General features: G+C 52.4%; 1 protein-coding gene and 1 long non-coding RNA gene across 2 annotated transcripts; one reads left to right on the top strand and one right to left on the bottom strand.

The window, feature by feature from the left end:
• The first annotated feature begins 117 nt into the window (after positions 1–117).
• Positions 118–16871, top strand: Map4k2 (mitogen-activated protein kinase kinase kinase kinase 2). The gene is given in 33 exon segments (XM_005063941.4): positions 118–286; positions 408–465; positions 694–784; positions 871–935; positions 1194–1249; positions 1534–1581; positions 1663–1705; positions 2049–2121; positions 2199–2330; positions 2406–2468; positions 2742–2823; positions 2914–3021; positions 3422–3500; positions 3604–3626; positions 3628–3663; positions 4235–4278; positions 4357–4395; positions 4489–4522; positions 4627–4735; positions 4815–4903; positions 4978–5019; positions 5102–5186; positions 5282–5361; positions 5437–5497; positions 5582–5699; positions 10785–10843; positions 10919–11022; positions 11103–11280; positions 13274–13342; positions 13897–13983; positions 14197–14267; positions 14360–14415; positions 14544–16871. Coding segments are annotated over 33 exon segments (2466 nt in total). The 5' UTR covers positions 118–190; the 3' UTR covers positions 14632–16871.
• On the bottom strand, positions 16372–17917 carry LOC121141367. Its single transcript, XR_005878262.1, has 2 exons — positions 17093–17917; positions 16372–17000 (listed from the first exon to the last, which is right to left on the bottom strand). It is a non-coding gene; the product is annotated as an uncharacterized LOC121141367 (long non-coding RNA).
• Between the last annotated feature and the right edge of the window lie 729 nt (positions 17918–18646).

Here is an 18646-nt window from a genome sequence, read left to right as displayed (position 1 = left end):
GGGCGCCTCCTCCTGGCCAGGAGGGCGGAGGGGCATCCCCGGCCTGGTCCCGCCCCAGCTTGGCCCCGCCCCTACAGCCTCCGAGCCTTGCGGCTGCCCCTGCCTGCCCTCCCGCCTCTCTCCGCCCCGCCCCGCGCCGCTCCGCGCCGGCTCCGCAGCTTGAGCCGGCCGGCCGGTCCGGCGCCGGGCTATGGCGCTGTTGCGGGATGTGTCGCTGCAGGATCCGCGGGACCGCTTCGAGCTGCTGCAGCGTGTGGGGGCCGGGACCTATGGCGACGTTTACAAGGTGCGCTGTGCGGGGCGGTGGGACAGGCGGGAGCGCAGGAGGAGGGTGCATCTGCACGTCCCGCCGCCGGAGCCCCGGTCCCGCCCCCTCCTCACCCCGCTTCTTGCTCTGCGCCCCTCAGGCCCTTGACACCGTCACGTCCGAACTGGCCGCGGTGAAGATTGTCAAGCTAGACCCAGGTGTGGGCCCGGGTGGGGCCTCTGCACTCCAGGGAGGCAGGCTGGGGCGCGTGAGCTGGTGGGGGCGGATAGTTGACATTTTCGAGAGCTCCAGAGAGGCGGACCCCAGGAGAGACTGAGAGTTGGCACCTGCCTTTCCAGGAAAGAAACATTCTATGCCCAGTTTGCACATAGGGGCAGAATCTGGGCTATCTCTGTGTGCCCCCCATAATGCCTTGTGCTCCCCAGGGGACGACATCAGCTCTCTTCAGCAGGAAATCACCATCCTTCGTGAATGCCGCCACCCCAATGTCGTGGCCTACATTGGCAGCTACCTCAGGTGAGGTTGTTTATCTTCTTACTCCAAACCGCCCTCGTGTGCCCTGCTGTGTGCCAATCCCAGCGCTTTGTCGTCCCCCCCCCCAGGAATGACCGCTTATGGATCTGTATGGAGTTCTGTGGAGGGGGGTCGCTGCAGGAGATTTACCACGGTGAGAACCAGGCTCCATGGGACATGGGACATGGTCTTCCCCTATCCCAACATGAGAGGGCATCCTCCAGGCTGAACTTGGGCTGTGTGACCTTGAGAGAAATGCTGTGCTTCTCTGGGCTCACTATCACAGCCTGACATGCATGGCTAACATTACTTTGCTGAAATGGTGCCTGCTACTTCCCATTATGCAGGGTGGCTAGGGAGGGTCAACATATCCCTCAGACTATCTCTCCAGCCATCATGCTGTCCATTTCAGCCACTGGGCCCCTGGAAGAACGGCAGATAGCCTACGTTTGCAGGGAGGCATTGAAGGTACTGGACTCATAGGCAGCACCCACTTTGGAATTCTCAGGAGTGTGGACCTAACCCAGCTGGCCAGTGGGGGAGTGGGACCTTGGGATGGGCTGTCCCAGGGGCTGTGGGTCCTAAGGGGGAGGGGGCCCCAGTTCTGTTGCCGGAAGCAGCCTGTTTTCCTCTTGGCTCAGTCACTTCCTGTTTGGGGAGAGGGGAGGAGGAAGCGGCTTGGGTGGGGGGCCCCAGTCCTGAGGAGGGGCTCAGGAAAGATGATTAGAGCTAAGAGGAGTCTTTGTCCCCAGGGTCTCCACCATCTGCATTCTCAGGGGAAAATTCACCGAGACATCAAGGTAGGGGTTAGCCGAGGGCATGGTTCAAGTGAGGAGGAAGCTGCCTGGCACCTGACAGGCTCCTTTCTGTGTCCCCCCCAGGGTGCCAACCTTCTGCTCACTCTGCAGGGTGATGTTAAACTGGGTAGGTACTGGGGGATGCCATGTGGGTGAGGGTTTAGCAGAGACCATAGAATTGAGTGCTGGGAGCCTAGTCACTTTAGTGCTCGCTCAAGCCTCAGTTTCCTGACTTGGGAGATGTAGCAATATTACCTGCCTGCCAAAAGTTGGCCGAGGTTAGGTTGGGAGGGACCTGACATGAGATCAGGTTTTCAGGGATGGAAGGTTTGTGACCCCTCTCAGAAGAGAGGCCTGGCCTTGCTTGGGACGGTTGTGGCTGGACCCAAGCCCTGCCCTGGTATAGCCTGGGCCCTGGGATGGGAAGTAAGTGAGGCCTTGGGCCTGGCAAGGGTCTCTCCTCCCTGCAGCGGACTTTGGGGTATCAGGTGAGCTGACAGCGTCTGTGGCCAAGAGGCGGTCTTTCATCGGCACTCCATACTGGTAAGATGGTGCCCTGGGAATAGGGGTGGGGCCACAAGTGGGGCACCTGACCATCCCATCTGTGATCCTGACTTTAGGATGGCGCCAGAGGTTGCTGCTGTGGAACGCAAAGGTGGCTACAATGAGCTGTGTGACGTCTGGGCCCTGGGCATCACTGCCATTGAGCTGGGCGAGCTACAGCCACCGCTGTTCCACCTGCACCCCATGAGGTCAGCTTAGCGCGCGCCCCCTTGCCTGACCCTTGCCCTGTTGACGCTTGACCCATGACCTTACATCCTTCCCAGGGCCCTGATGCTCATGTCGAAAAGCAGCTTCCAACCACCCAAGCTGAGAGACAAGACACGTTGGTGAGGGCTCACCCACAACTGAGATACCCGTTTCCAGCCAAGACCCGTGGGATGGAAGCTCTTGCCAAGGGTGGAGCTTGGTTCCTACCCTAGGCCCAGGACTTAATGGACAGGAGGGAAGGGCTGGTGGCTTGTGATGGAGGCATTGCTATGATGCAACAGCATTACTGTCCCAGCTGTTCCTTCCTTGGTGGCTGGCTGGGGCAATGGACAGGATGCTTCTATGCAGAGCTTAACCTGGGTCTGGGCGGGCGGGGCTTTTGTGCCCACTAGGACCCAGAATTTTCACCACTTCCTCAAGCTGGCCCTAACCAAGAACCCCAAAAAGAGGCCCACAGCTGAGAAACTTCTGCAGGTGGGAGACAGGGGATGGCCTGGGGAACTTGGGGCTCAAAAAAGAAGACCTGGAAGATAGGGCCAACTTGATGAACCCTTGTTCCCCCAGCACCCATTCACAACCCAGCAGCTCCCGCGGGCCCTCCTGACCCAGCTCCTTGACAAGGCCAGCGACCCCCACCTGGGAGCCCTCTCCCCTGAAGACTGTGAACTGGAGGTAAAGCCAGGACGGGAAGCTGGGTCAGCCCCAGCTGGCTGGAAGGGGCCCGAAGGTGATGAAATCAGAGTCTCCTTGACTTCTGGAATTGTAGCACAGAGCTTCTCTCTAGTCAAGCTCACCTGCCATGAGTCTTTTGAGCGGGTCTAGCCTCGCTGCACACCCTCAGGTCCTAGCCAGCCATGACTATGACTAAGCTATCTTCCTTTCTGTGTGGCCTTTGGCAAGCTTCTTGACTTTTCTGTGCCAATTTTCCCATCTGTGAAATGAGGGCTGTTTTATATCATAGTAACCTTAGAGGGGTGTCGTGAAAACGGAATGACTGATGATGTCAAGACCTGGAAGGATTCCTGGTCAGGGGTGAGTACTGGGTGCAAGTCTGCTGTATGTTCTTTCTTAGACCCAGGATATGTTTCCAGATACCATCCATTCCCGGGGCCATCATGGTCCTGCTGAGAGGACCCCCTCCGAGATTCAGTGTAAGTCTTCTAACAGGGCTAAACGCAGCCATGGATCTGGTGTTATTTTGGGGGTCCATTGTGAGACTTGGACCACTCCTAACCCAATACTGTGGACCCCTAGTTCACCAAGTAAAATTTGGTGCCCCCTCGCTGGAAGGAGACGGATCCTCTCAGTGAACCGGTGAGGCATTCGCTGGCTGGGGGTGGGGTGGGGGGAAGGGGTGTCAGGTGTGCAGATGCAGGTGGGATGTTCCAAATCAAGGCCAGTCTGAAGCAGGGGTTGCTGGGTCATCTGGAGTCCTCCCAGGCCATTTTCCTCTAGACAGCACCCGAAAGGCTGGCCACCCCCCTTCTAAAACCTAGGTTTCATAGGACTGAGGCCCCCACTTAAGCATATTCCTCAGTCTGCCCGTCACAGAATCATGTCACACTGTCTTCTTTTACTCCCCAATCCCACAATGTTCCTCTCTTTGCCCTGCTGTCCTACTGTCTTGCCTTTCTGTCATTTTGTCTTTTGTCTGTTGCCAGAATATTCTCCATCTGTCCGTCTGCTCTCTCCTGATATATTTCCCTCTCTTTGTCAATGTTGAGACCGGGTCTCTATCTAACTTAATGTAGCTGGTCTGGAACTCTCCCTGGAGTCTAGGCAGGCCTTGAATTCCAGATCATTCCTGACTATTCCCTTCCATCTTTTGATACCCTTCTCTTTTCCTTCACCTCTCTCCTGATGTCTTTGCCTTGGTCTCCTGCAGTGGGAGGAGGAATGGACGCTGCTGGGAAAAGAGGAACTGAGTGGGTGAGTGAGCAAGACTGGGGAAGCGGAGGGGGTTGGGCCTTATGTAAGGCTGACCGTTGGCCCCTTGCTCTGGCCCAGGAGCTTGTTGCAGTCAGTCCAGGAGGCCCTGGAGGAAAGGTGAGGGGCCTGTACCTGGGATGCAAAAGGCCTCCAGGCCTGGGGCTCAGTCTCATCTCACACCCCATCATGCCATCTCCTGTGTCCCTGTAGGAGCCTGACTATTCGGCCAGCCTTAGAACTCCAGGTATGGATTGCAGAGGGAACTGGAAAGTAAGCTGTGTGCCTTGGGGCGAGAGTACATCACAGGGCACCTGCTGATGGCCAGACTGTTTCTGACTCTCTTGCCAGGAGCTGGACTCCCCAGATGATGCCATGGGAACCATCAAACGGGCCCCGGTTTTGGGGCTTCCCCATACTGAACCAACATCTGATGACAATGCCCAGTCCTGCTCCCCAGGTGAGGCCCAGGCTTAGCAGGCCAGGAGGAATTCTGGGGTGGGGCTGGGGCTTGGAGTCACTACGGTCTGTGTGTACAGGAACCCCATCTGCACCTCCACCTGTCCCTGGCAGCCCCCCATTGCTGCCTACTGCCTGGGCCACCCTGAAGCAACGGGAGGATCCTGAGGTGAGAGGACACCAGAGGGGTGGGAGTAGGTTCTAGAGTGTCACCTTGGCCCTGACTCCTTCCCTTTTGTGTAGAGATCATCCTGTCATGGCCTTCCTCCCACCCCCAAGGTGCACGTAAGTGTTTACTGGGCATCCCTAGGCCTTGCTGTCCTGGCATTCCCGCTGGTCCCTCATCAGCTACTTGTTTCTTCTCCAGATGGGTGCCTGCTTCTCCAAGGTCTTCAATGGCTGCCCCCTGCAGATCCATGCTGCTGTTACTTGGGTTCACCCTGTGACTCGAGGTGGGCCAGGGGTGGAGCAGAAGCAGTAACCTAGGATGCCTTTAGGTTTGGGCTGGGGGTATGGCAGCTTCTGACCCCCATACCCATACCTGCAGACCAGTTCCTGGTAGTAGGGGCTGAGGAAGGCATCTACACCCTCAACCTGCATGAACTGCATGAGGATACACTGGAGAAGGTGAGGCCTCTTGGCTTTGGGGGGCAGAGGCACAGGGATGCTGGGTGCTAATCTTCTCTCTGTCTTTGGTCCTAGCTCATCTCCCAGCGCTGCTCCTGGCTCTACTGTGTGAACAACGTGTTGCTGTCACTCTCAGGTAGGAAGAGGAGGGTGCAGAGGCAGCCAGAGCACCCTTCCCCAAACTTTCTCTGAGTCCTGTGATCTTCCCCTTCTGCTGCAGGGAAATCCACGCACATCTGGGCGCATGACCTTCCAGGCCTGTTTGAGCAGCGGAGACTGCAGCACCAGGCACCCCTCTCTATCCCTACCAACCGTATCACTCAGCGCATCATCCCCAGGTCAGCAAGTGTGGAGTCTGGAGGAGGTCCAGAGTAGTACTGACTGTGTGGGACTCTGCCCACTCCTGAGACTGCCAGGATCTTAGCTAATCACTTGGGCACTTTCTGTCCCTGAGGTTGTTTCCTCCTGGTCAGTACAGTTGGTGTCCACCTGGCACGTTGGAATGCACAGAGGGATTGTAGCTGTGAAAAATGCTTTGTAGATGGTGGGGCAGTGGGCTTCATCCACAGTTCAGTGGGCCCTGTGCTGGACCTGGCGCATGAGTCAAGAGAAACCCTACTTTGTAGAAACAAAAGACATGGGCATTTATGGCAGACTGCTTGGTTCAGGGCAGGGACAAGGGTAGGGTTAGAGAGAATGATCTGGAAGCCAGGAGGCCAAGACAGCTGAGAATTAGAGGCTACATTCCAGTGTCTGAAGAGAGGGGAGAGTGTGTGCAGGAGGGATCGTGAGGCAAGGCCTGGGGACCCCATGGTGGTGTTGGCCTGAGGGCTGAGAGCTGCCCGGGTGGTCAGACCCTTCCTCTGTTGCCAAGTCTAGGACTTCGACCCTGTCCAGTGGACACCAGCACTGTCAGCATTTCAAAGGGTCCTATTATGTGCTGGTCATATGCTTCCCGCGGGGGTGGGGGGGTTGGGGGGTGGTTCAGCTCCCGGTCTAAGATCCAGGCTGCTGTGGTGGGCTCATGCCTGACATCCCAGCAATCAGACGGAGGCAGCCGTCCTGGGCTGCGCAGGGAGACTTTGTCTCAAAAACAAAACACAGCTGGGCATGGTTGTACATGCCTGTAATCTCAGTACATGGGAGGTAAGGGCAGGAGAATGATAAATTCATGATTATCTTTGCCTACTTATTGAGTTTGAAGCCAGCCTGAGCTGTGTGAGTTCCTGTCTCAGAAAACAATACGTTGGCCATATAGAGGACTACAGTAGGAATGGTATTTGGGAGGCAGAATGGTCAGGTCTGGAAACTGGCTGCAGAGGAGCCCACTGAGGAAGATAAGCGGCATTAATAGGTGCAGTCATTTCTCCAGTGCCTTCTTCATATGTTGTTGGCATTGTTCAGGGCTCAGGCACATCTGTGGACTGAAGGGAACTTTGCCCCTTCTCTTATTATTATTATTAATTTTTTTTGGTTTTTCGAGACAGGGTTTCTCTGTATTGTTTTGGAGGCTGTCCTGGTATCGGCTCTGTAGACCAGGCTGGCCTCGAACTCACAGAGATCCACCTGCCTCTGCCTCCCGAGTGCTGGGATTAAAGGCGTGCGCCACCAACGCCCGGCATGCCCCTTCTCTTAGTGCCATTTTTTTTGTAGTGAGGAGATAGATAGTAGACCTAGAAAAATGAGGCTCTTTGGCAGTGATGGTTCAGAGCTCACAGCACAGGAAGAGCAGAATGAAGAAGAGGATTTAAAGTGCTCTTCCTGAATCATAGTGAGAAAGCGCTGTTTGAGCCAAGACACAGGACAGGGCTGAGGCTGTAGCTTGCTGATAAAGTGCTTGCCTAGCTTATATGGGGCTGTGGGTTTAGTTCCCATCACTGTAGGAAGAACTTAGGACTTAGAGGAGTGTGGGGCTGGCCAGATTGCTCAGTGGGTAAAGACACCTGCCACCTGATGATCTGACTTCAAATCCTGGGGCCAGGTGATGCAGTGAGAGGGTCACCTCCTACAAGCTGGTCTCTGACTCCACATGCACACCATGGTGTGCATACATGCGCACATGCACACATACACACACACTCACTCATACCCACACACACCCCACACACAAATACACATACACTCATACCCACACACACCCCACACATGTGTACACACACACACACACACACACACACACACACACACACACACACACACGCCCAATAAGAAAAAATACATTTATTTATTGTTTTTTGAGACAGGGCTTCTTTCTGTGCAGCCCTAGCTGTCTTGAAACTTGCTCTACCAACCAGGCTGGCTTTGAACTAGAGATCTGCCTGCCTCAGCCTCCTGAGTACTGGGATCAAAGGTGTGTGCTAGTACTGCCAGCCAATAAAGTTACTTTTTTTTTTTTTTGGTTTTTACGAGACAGGGTTTCTCTGTATTGTTTTGAAGGATATCGGTCCAGCCCGGCCTCGAACTCACAGAGATCCGCCTGCCTCTGCCTCCTGAGTGCTGGGATTAAAGGCGTGCGCCACCACCGCCGGGCTATAAAGTTACTTTTAAAAAGATAGAATAGGTGGTTTTGGTGGTGTCAGTCTGGTCTACAGAGTGAGTTCCAGGACAGACAGGGCTACACAGAGAAACCCTGTCTCTGGGGGGTGGAGAGGGAGTTAGAGAGCTGTGGGTATGTAGGGAAAGTTATAGGAGGAGGAGAAATCTCTTAATACTAAGGTCCTAGCGCAGAAGTGAGTGTGGTTTGCTTGAGGAACAGGAGATAACAGAGGATCTGTCTACAGGGAGGCCTTGGGTTTTTGACTCACAGCAGGTTGGAGGAGGCCACTGGTAAGGCATGACTGGCACTGAGCTCTTCATGGGCTCTCTAGCTGCTGGGTGAGGACTAAGCCACTGATGAGGGAGGATGTTGGAGGCCGTGGGAAGCCTGTTGCAGAGGTCAGGTGGCTAGCAGTGGAGGTGTGGGCTGCAGCAGGAGTAAAGAAAGTGAGAATTGGTCTGGTTCTTGTTCTGTTTTGCAAGCGGATCCAGCAGGATTTCCTGGTGATAGGAGGTATTTGAAAGGGAAAGGGGAGTCAAGGTTGAGGGGAGGATGGAGCTGTCATCAGCTGCAAGTGATGATTTGCCACATTAAGTAAACTATACGCCTGTCACCCAAGCATTCCAGAAGTTGAGGCAGGAGGATTACTGGTTTGATGCTACAGTGTAAGATCTGTATTAAAACGTGCTTTTCAGAAGGTACACGCACATTCTCCGTGAGTGGGGCCTCCCTAGTTCATCTGGGAGAACTGGACCACCAACAAGAGTGGGCCTGGCAGGGGCTCCAGTGCTGTTATGACCAGGCCAGGCCAGGGACAGCAGTACTGGGGGACCTAGAGGAGAGTCCTGTCTATAGAGCCCACACCGAGCCTGTATGTGGTACCCTGTGGCCTCTGGTTTCCTGAGCCTCTATTCTGACCCAGAACCTTAGGCAGAGGCTTGCCATAGTCCTGGTAAGCTGGGCAGCTTTGAACCTGTGTTTACTTTGAACATACAGAGGGGAAGACATGGAATTCTTTAGAGGAAACACGAGATGCAAAATTATATGCCCCTGGCCTACCCTGATGCTAGCTGGGGAGAGAGTGGGAGGAAGAGGGAGGGCAGAGGGCAGTGGAGTGAGGCAGACACTGCTTCCTCCCAGGGGCTTGTCCTGGCAGGCACACAGACAGGACCTGATTCACTGGGAGGAGATTGTCCTGCTAATAGCTTAGTTCCTCAGATGAAGAAACAGTCTCAAATGGTCAGTCCCCTGAGGGCCTGGGGGACTCCCCGTAAGACAGCCACTCACTGGCCCCAGAGAGTGCTAGCCCCAGCTAGATGCATTAGGCAGGCATTTACTGTTTGAATCTACATTTCCCAGGGCCTCTTTGTCAGTCTTTGAAATGGGTTGAGTATACTCAAGCTGGTACCTGCCTCGGCTTCTGTCTTCACACTAGTGACTTGTTTAAAACCATGAAGAGCTGGGTGGTGGTGGTGGTGGTGGCGGCGGCCGCGGTGGCGGCGGCTCATGCCTTTTATCCCAGCACTCTTGTGAGTTCAAGTCCAGCCTGGTCTACAGAGTGAGCTCCAGGACAGTCAGGGCTGTTTCACATAGAAACCCTGTTTCAAAAAACTAAAACTGGCCGGGCGTTGGTGGTGCACGCCTTTAATCCCAGCACTCGGGAGGCAGAGGCAGGCGGATCTCTGTGAGTTCGAGGCCAGCCTGGTCTACAGAGTGAGTTCCAGGACAGCCTCCAAAGCCACAGAGAAACCCTGTCTCGAAAAACCAAAAAAAGAAAAAAAAAAAAAAAAAGAAAGAAAGAAAGAAAAAGACAGATCTTACACTATAGCATCAAACCAGTAATCCTCCTGCCTCAACTTTATCAGGTAAAGATGGTCGATGCCAAGCCTGATGATCTGAGTTCAGTCTCAAGGATGCTCATATTAAAGGGAGACCTGGTTCCTGCAAGTTGTCTTCTGACCTCTACAGACCAGGCTAGCCCTTTACACTACCGTGCCCTGTTACATTTGTTATTTTTGGGGGGATTGATGAACCAGAGTATACAAGTGGAGGTCAAAAGACAACTTATAGGAGTAATTTTCCTCTGCCTACCACATGGATCCCAAGAGTTGAGGTTTTAAGTCTTGATGGCTGATGCCAGGACCTAATGAGCCAACTAGCTAGCCCAAGAAACGTTAAAAAACAAGAAAGACAAAAAGTGTGGGGGAGGGGGGCAAGGCAGGGTGGCACAGAATCTGGTGGCTCAGGCTTCTAATATTAGCACCTGGAAGGCTGCAGCAAGGTGATCAGGGGTTTGAGACCAGTCTGGGTTACAAACCCTGTCATTAGAAACTTACAAGTGACCTGGGGCTGGAGAGATGGCTCAGTGGTTAAGAGCATTGACTGCTCTTCCAGAGGCCTGGATTCAGGGTCCCATCATTTACATGGCAGCTCACAATGACCTGTAGCCTCAGCTTCAGGAGATGTGATGCCTTCTTCTCCCTTTGCAGGCACCAGACACAAATACAGTGTCCATACATACATACATGCATGCAAGCAAGCAAACACTCATACACCTGAAAATAAAGTAGTCTTAGAGAGAGAGAGAGAGAGAGAGAGAGAGAGAGAGAGAGAGAGAGAGAGAGAGAGAGAGAGAGAGAGAGAGAGAGAGGAGGGAGGGAGACCCAAAACAAAAGAATAAACTCCTCCTAGAGTGCCCCAGGTCAGGGAGTCCAACATGCTCACAGGCCTCAGTCCCTTGCAGCTCTGAAAGGCACATTGCTGCACCTTGCTGAGCTTAGTGTCTCATCTGTGAAGCAGGAAGATGACAGTGACCACCACACAGGGCTCACTGGGGGCCTTGCCCGTGGATGACTCCCAGAATGTATGCTGATTTTCACCTCTGCAGGCGGTTTGCCCTGTCCACCAAGATTCCTGACACCAAAGGCTGCCTGCAGTGCCGCGTGGGTAAGAGCTGGCTGCTTGGGGCTGGGAGAGATTCTGTGAGTCTGAGCCCTTGCCCACCACCTCCTTCTCCCGCAGTCCGTAACCCCTACACAGGCAGTACTTTCCTGTTGGCTGCCCTGCCTGCCAGCCTGCTTCTGCTGCAGTGGTATGAGCCGCTGCAGAAATTCCTGCTGCTGAAGGTAGGAGTCCAGAGGGCCCGTGGGTGGGTGGCAGGGTGCCTGCAGGAGAAACAAAGCCTGGCTTCTCTGTTGTCTTCCAGAACTTTTCCAGCCCCTTGCCCAGCCCTGCAGGGATGCTGGAGCCGCTGGTGCTAGACGGGAAGGAGCTGCCACAGGTGTGTGTGGGCGCAGAGGAGCCTGAGGGACCCGGCTGCAGAGTCCTGTTCCATGTCTTGCCCCTGGAGGCTGGCCTGACTCCAGACATCCTCATTCCGCCTGGTGAGCAGCAGAGCTGGGTGCTGCAGGGAGGGGACACTTCAGGCTTTCTGATCTGGGCTTCTAGGAAAGATTTTATTAGACTAGCCTGGGCACAATGGTCTCTCTTCTGAGGCTGAAGCAGGGGGATTGCATGAACCCATGAGTTAGCATAACAATCCTAAGTATTAAGAAATAAGAAGAGGGGCCGGGCGTTGGTGGCGCACGCCTTTAATCCCAGCATTCGGGAGGCAGAGGCAGACGGATCTCTGTGAGTTCGAGGCCAGCCTGGTCTACAGAGTGAGTTCCAGGACAGCCTCCAAAGCCACAGAGAAACCTTGTCTTGAAAAACCACAAAAAAAAAAAAAAAAGAAATAAGAAGAGGGGCTGGAGAGATGGCTCAGTGGTTTAGAGTTCCAGGGCAGCCTGACCTACATAGTGTGGTCCAGTCTCACAAGCAAAACAGGGTTAGGCATGGTGGCATGTAACTTTAATCCTAGCATTCAGGAGGCAGACACAGGTGGATCTGTGAGTTCAAGGTCAACCTAGTCTACATAATGAATTCCAGAACAACCAGGGATACATAATAGAGAGACCTGTCTCAAAAACCAAACAAAAGGTTGGGCATTGGTGGCACACGCCTTTAGTCCCAGCATTTGGGAGGCAGAGGCAGGTGAATCTGTGTGAGTTCGAGGCCAGCCTGGTTACAGAGAGAGTTCCAGGACAGCTAGGACTACACAGAGAAACCCTGTCTTGAAAAACCAAAACCAAACAAACAAAAAGACAGACCAAATTAAACCAAAAGATCTTACTTTTTAAAAATTATTATTATTTTCTTGATTTAGGTTAGAAACAATCTTGTTTTACATGTCACCAAAAGATCTTCTTAGATCAAAAGGTTTAATAGCCAAGGCAAAGCTGACTGCCTGTGCTTAAGCCTGAGCCAGCAGTGGCAGGAAGAGGGACTCTGGCCAGGAAGGGACTGGAGGTTTATACTCTGATGGGGAAGGGTGACCTGTCAACCATGGGGACAGCTGGGGCACTGGGAAGAGAAGGAAAGACCCCTGGTACTATCAGCCCCTCAGGGGACATTCTTCATAATTTTTCTGCTGCTTTTTAAAAACAAGATTTAGGGGCCTGGAGAGGTGGCTCAGAGGTTAAGAGCACTGACTTCTCTTCCAGAGGACCTGAGTTCAATTCCCAGCAACCACATGGCGGCTCACAACCATCTATAATGAGGTCTGATGCCTTCTCCTGGGGTACATGCATGTACAGATTAAAAAAAAACTGTATGCATAATAAATAAATACTTAAAAAACAAGATTTGTTTATTATGTAGAAAGTGTTCTGTCTACATGCCAGAAGAGGGCACCAGATGTCACTAGAGATGGTTGTGAGCCACCATGTGGTTGCTGGGAATTGAACCTCTGGAAGGGCAGTCAATGCTCTTAATCTCCAGCCCCTTTCTGCTGTTTTTTTTTTAAAATAGTTTTTAGATTTACTTTATGAGTATGAATATCACATGCATGCCTTGGAGGTCAGAAGGACTGACTTGGAGTTCTAGAGGGTTGTGAACCACTCACTATGTAGGTGCTGGGAATCAAATCTGCATCCTCTAGAAGAGCAGCTAATGCCTTAACCACTGAACAATCTCTCCAGCCCCCTCAGTCTTAATTTTTACAATGGCCCTGCAAAGTAGACTTTGTTATGTCTGAAAGACCAAAGAGGAAACTGAAGTTCAGAGACAGGAAGTGACTTGTGCTAGATCACACATGTAAGACTCACAGCCAAGTTTGTCTGACTCTGGAGCCTTCTGTAGGCTCCACCTGGACCCATTGCTCCTAATAAGCCTAAGGGCAGGGCAAGTCCCTTGTTCTGAGTATGATCCTGTAGGGCTACTGGGAGTGAAATACATTGTTGGTTTAGGACTGGCTGTAGCAGTCCCCCATAGTCCTTGGGATACTAGAGTGGCTGGTAGCTCACCCAGGCAGGCCTTACCTCCCTTCTCCGCCCACAGAGGGGATACCAGGCTCCGCTCAGCAGGTGATCCAGGTGGACAGGGACACAGTCCTGGTCAGCTTTGAACGTGAGTGCCCTAGGATCAGGGTTGGAGGGCTCTATTAGGCCCGAGTATGGCAAACATGGCGCCGGCAGTTTTTGCCTTCCCCTTTCTCCCCCATTCCCTCTACCTTGCTAAGCCATCAGATTATATTCCTAAAGCTAGCCACAAAGGTCTAGCTATCAAAGTAATGAAGTCCAGCAATCGAGCACCCCCCTATTGGCTGCCCTAATTAACATACCCAATCAAAATTCACCAACTCATCCTGACATGGGTTTCCCCTTTCCCTTTATAAATGCCATTTGCCCATGTCCACGTCTGTCTCTCTCTATCCAGAGGCGGTCCTTTGTCCCTCTGGGGCAAATATCTCTTTCCCCCTCTCTCTTGTTCTTTCCCTCAGTCCCTCATATTCTATCTCTTTGTCTCTTATTCCCTGCCCTTCACCCTTGTGCTGAAAACTTGATCTTGGGTGTCTTGTACGAATTTTGAGGTCCTTTCAGTGGTGAGGAAGGCTTTATGGGTCTACTCTCCAAGAGGGGAGCTAGCTACCCTCCCCCACACCAGCTCTCTTCCCTGTGCAGGCTGTGTGAGGATCGTCAACCTACAGGGTGAGCCCACAGCTGCACTGGCTCCTCAGCTCACCTTTGACTTCCCCATTGAGACTGTGGGTAAGTAAGCCCGCTGTGGCCGTGGTGGCAGCCACAGTCCAGAAGCATGTGTGATTGGCTCAGGGCTCAGGGTTAGCAATGGGACCAGGGTAGATTCCCTGCTCCCTTTGGAGAACCATCCTGAGGGGTGGCCTGGGTCAGACCTTATGGCAAGGATCAGGAGACTCATGGAGTGTGGGGGTAGTGTAGGGCCAACAGAGCCCATTCTTCCAGTGTGCCTGCAGGACAGTGTGCTGGCTTTCTGGAGTCATGGCATGCAGGGCCGAAGCCTTGACGCCAACGAGGTGAGTGGGGCTCAGGGACTGCCTGCCTCCAACTCTGAGGGCCCTGTTAGAAAGCACCTGCTGGGATAGTCTCAGAGTCCCTTCTCTTCCAGGTGACTCAGGAGATCACAGATGAGACCAGGATCTTCCGAGTGCTGGGGGCCCACAGGTAGATAAAGGTGGTGCCTGAAATGCACTTTGCATTGCAAATACCACCGCCAGGCTAGAGATGGGAATGGTCTCACCTGCTCATCTGACTTTCCTTCCCTGCTCACCTTGCGCCTCTCCCCCCACCAGGGACATCATCCTGGAGAGCATTCCCACTGACAACCCTGGGGCACACAGCAACCTCTACATCCTCACAGGCCACCAGAGCAGCTACTGAGCTGTCTCCTTGATGGTGCCCAGTCATCACCTCCAGCCTCTTGTTGGGGCCCCAGAAGGCAGACCTAATTCTGAGAAGTGTTTGGGGGCAGGGAGGGAAGGTAGCCCACCCCCCTCAGCAATAACTGGACCAGAGGAAGCTGTGACCACCTACCCTCCCTGCAGTTGTCCCCCAGTGCAGGAGGCCCTAGGCAGGATGGGGCTGCCTGGATGATCCATTCCACTTTCTCATTTTTCCTTTTTAGTCTTTCTGCCAAGAGCCTACCCCAGGTTCTGTCCTGGGTAACATGTATTTAAGAGAATCATGTTAGTATTAAAGCTGGTTGGTGGTATCCCATTGGTCCCTCTGAGGTGGAGGAGCTGAGCCCTCACCTTCTGCCCCGTTCTTGTCTCTCTCCTCCTCTCACTGTTTCCTGCAGAACACTTTTCTGGAAGTATTTGGTTGGTCTCAGGCATGCACCAGGAAGGGCAGTCCACTCAGGTGATACAAGCCAGTGGTCCAACAGCCATCTTGGGCTTGTATCCCCCTGGTCCCTGCCCAGAGCAGCCCTCACTCACTCTTGTGGATTGAGACAGCAGCTACTGTAGTCTGGCATCTTGTGGACTTATGCAGGAGAGTGGTGAGCCTTGCCCCAGGTATGATCTTGTTTGTGGTCTGCAGGAGGATGCTGGAAGCTAGCCAAGGAACTAGCTACCATTTCTGGGATCTGTGCCCTTGCCCTGTCTACTGAAGTATCCCATGACAGGCCTGTAAGAATATAGTGAAGCCTCAACATAGCCTGGGAAAATGAATGTGGGTTTCTTTTTGTTTGTTTGTTTGTTGTTTTTCGAGACGGGGGTTCTCTGTATTGTTTTGTGATGTGGGTTTCTTTAGTCACTCTATGCTAGGCCTGGGATTACTACCAAGATACAGCTCAACACCCAAGAAATACATTGGGGCCCATCTCCCTTGCGGCTCAGCTTGGGCTTTGTATTGTCCTCCCTTAGTCCCCTTGCAAAGGGCTCAGATCCCCCAGGGCCAAGTGCCCCCTCCTGTGGCCCTAGATACTGACTGTCTTGCCACTGAAGGGAGAATGGGGCACACAGAGCCAGGCCTGGGACGGCTAAGGGAGGGGGGTGTTGTGGTGCAAAGATTCAGAGCTCAGTTCCAGCTCATTGTCAGCCTCCTGACATTTAGAGCAAATGTTGGCAGGTTTTATGCTGGTACGCTGGCTCCAGTATGTACTTGCCAGCTAGTGAAACAATGGGTGGGTGACGGTGGGTAGGCAACAGTTCATATGAATGGGATTTGTGTCCTTGGGGTTGTCACTGTCTGTTCAGAGCCCAGACTGCTTGGTTTCTAGTGACCAAGATGGTTGTTTGGCTGAATACAGAGCCAGACCAGGAAAAGGAGTGGAGCGTTATGTCGTCGCTGAGACCCTAACTCATCTGAAGGGTCAAGGGAAATAGGGCTACACTAAAGATCCTAGCTTCCTATCTCCTGTACTTCTTGGGAGCATGCTGGTGGTGAGAGAGAGGAGTGTATTCTACCCAGGCCACAACTGTTACCAGATGCCCTGGGAGAATTGCCCTCTGACCTCAGAGCACTGGGCTGTCCACAGTGCCATCTTATGGCAGGTGGCTCAGCCTGGCATTACCTGAGAAGGTTTAGGGGTGTGATATGCCAAAGTGAGGAGCCTGTGAAAAGCAGGGCCCACTGATAGTATTTGGTGCCATAAACCAAAGACGGGGAAGCCAGGAATACGCACTGAAAGGTGTAATTTTATTTATATATTTGTTTATAGACAGCTTTTTCAAATACAAAAGAGAATTGATGAAGCTAGGCTGTGGTGAAAGCCTATGGTCCCAGTACTCAGGAGGCAGAGGCAGGACTGTCCATGAATTGTAGTCTACCCTGGTCTACATAGTGAATTCCAGGTCAGCCACGATTATATATAGTCAAGATCCTGCCTCAAAAATAAATAAAACTTGTCTCTCCTTTGTCCTCCAGTCCCTTCTAGAAGTATTTATGATATTTAAACAATTTGGTATATTTTTTATTCACATGGCAACAGTTCATATATCCTGCTGGCTCTCTGAAAATACATACTGGAGATCTTTCCATTATCAACCTTTTTTTGTATGACTTGTGCTGGGTTGTACATGTTTCAGGTGACTAATGTTAACTGAAAGATCCTTATCAATGGAATGTATTTCTATTTTAATATCACAAACACTGCAATAAATAACTCTGTGTCAGAACCACTCTGCATACTCTAGTGTTCCTGGGGGATCAATTCCTGAAGTGGCACTGGTAGGTTGGAGTGGCTGTGTTTCCCATGGTGAGGTATCATAAAAGTGCCGTCTGTGGGATGGGGCCTCTTTTTCATTCTGTGGATAGATACATCACCGGTTATGGTGACTCATACCTGTCACCCAGCATTTTATAGTCTGAGACAGGACTGCCAGCCAGTGCTACATACCAAGACCCTTCCTGAAAAAAGCAGAACAGAGAACGTGGGAAACTAGCATGTTCAAGCAGGCCTGTGCCAGAAGGTCACATGGGAAAATCCTGGTGCAGAGCCTCTGGAATGAGAGGGGGAAAGTGATGTGGAGCACAGGGCAGGTACCATATACACTGAGCTTGATTTCCTTCGGGATGACCATCAGCTAACACAGGGCAATTGGGCAGTCAGGAAATGCTGGAAGTCCTTAATGCAGCAACACCAACAAGTCTTAAGCCAAAATAGTAAGTCCCATAATATGGCAAGCGTGTGCTGAGAAGTATGTTAGGAAGCTCAGAAACTAGCAAAACCATGAATTCATACACACAGGAAGTTATGAGAGGAGGTTGAGCACAGTGGAGCACATGTGCAATCCCAGGACTTGGGATGCTTAGCCAGTTTAAGGCCAGCTACATAGCAAGAATGTTTGGGGTGGGGGCAAAAAGTATGGAGAAGAAACGAAAATGGCAGCTTTCAAGCCAGGGCCTCAACAGGTTCAGGGACTGCACAGGGGGTTGCTACTGACTCACCTGGAATGGAAAGTTGACAGCAGGGACTGTAGATACTATAATTATGGCTTTGTTTGGGTCTACAATGGAGGGGTCATACCCAAGGCCTTACGTTAGGCACGTACTCTGCCACCCAGCTTCATCCTCAGCCCCAGAAACTATGTTTATACTATAAACAGAAAAATGTCCAAAATGATGAATTTATTAATTATTTTGAAACTGAGGAAGATGGCTCAGTGGGTAAAAGCACCTTTTAAAATTTTTTTTCAAGCCGGGCGTTGGTGGCGCACGCCTTTAATCCCAGCACTCGGGAGGCAGAGGCAGGCAGATCTCTGTAAATTCCAGACCAGCATGGACTACCGAGCGAGTTCCAGGACAGCCTCCAAAGCCACAGAGAAACCCTGTCTCGAAAAAACCCAAAAAAAATTTTTTTCATGACAGGGTTTCTCTGTATTGTTTTGGAGGCTGTCCTGGAACTCGCTCTGTAGACCAGGCTGGCCTCGAACTCACAGTGATCTGCCAGCCTCTGCTTCCCGAGTGCTGGGATTAAATAGAGGTAGGCCTGGTCTACAGAGTGAGTCCCAGGACAGCCAGGGCTACGCAGAGAAACGTCTCGAAAAGCAAACAAACAAAAAGACAAAGACCCAAACCAAACATCAAACCACAAACAAAAAACTACCCCATTCCGTAACTTTTTTTCCTAAAGAAAACAGGAAGTTCACTACCTGCGCAGCCGACGTATCCGGTTCATTTACTCGAGCCCGCCCATTCCCCGCGGTTCCTGGTTACCTCTGGCACAATGACCAACGTCACCTACGGCTTCCGCTCCCGCCCGTGGAGGGACAGAGGCCGCTTGGCTTCAGTACGCATGCGCACCTCCTGCTCTCCGCCTCCCCCGACCTTCGTTCGGGCTTCTCCGGGCTTTCTCGATTCCCGAGCAACTCGTGCCTAGGAGGATAGCCGTTTCAGCCAATCCTGAGGCATTACGACTCCATCGCCTTCAGCCAATGAGCTAGCCGTTCGC

The sequence above is a fragment of the Mesocricetus auratus genome, unplaced genomic scaffold (genome assembly GCF_017639785.1).
Source record: "Mesocricetus auratus isolate SY011 unplaced genomic scaffold, BCM_Maur_2.0 Super-Scaffold_4256, whole genome shotgun sequence".
NCBI lineage: Eukaryota > Metazoa > Chordata > Mammalia > Rodentia > Cricetidae > Mesocricetus > Mesocricetus auratus.
Note: the sequence above shows the minus strand (reverse complement) of the source record. Positions and strands in the feature narration are given on the sequence as shown.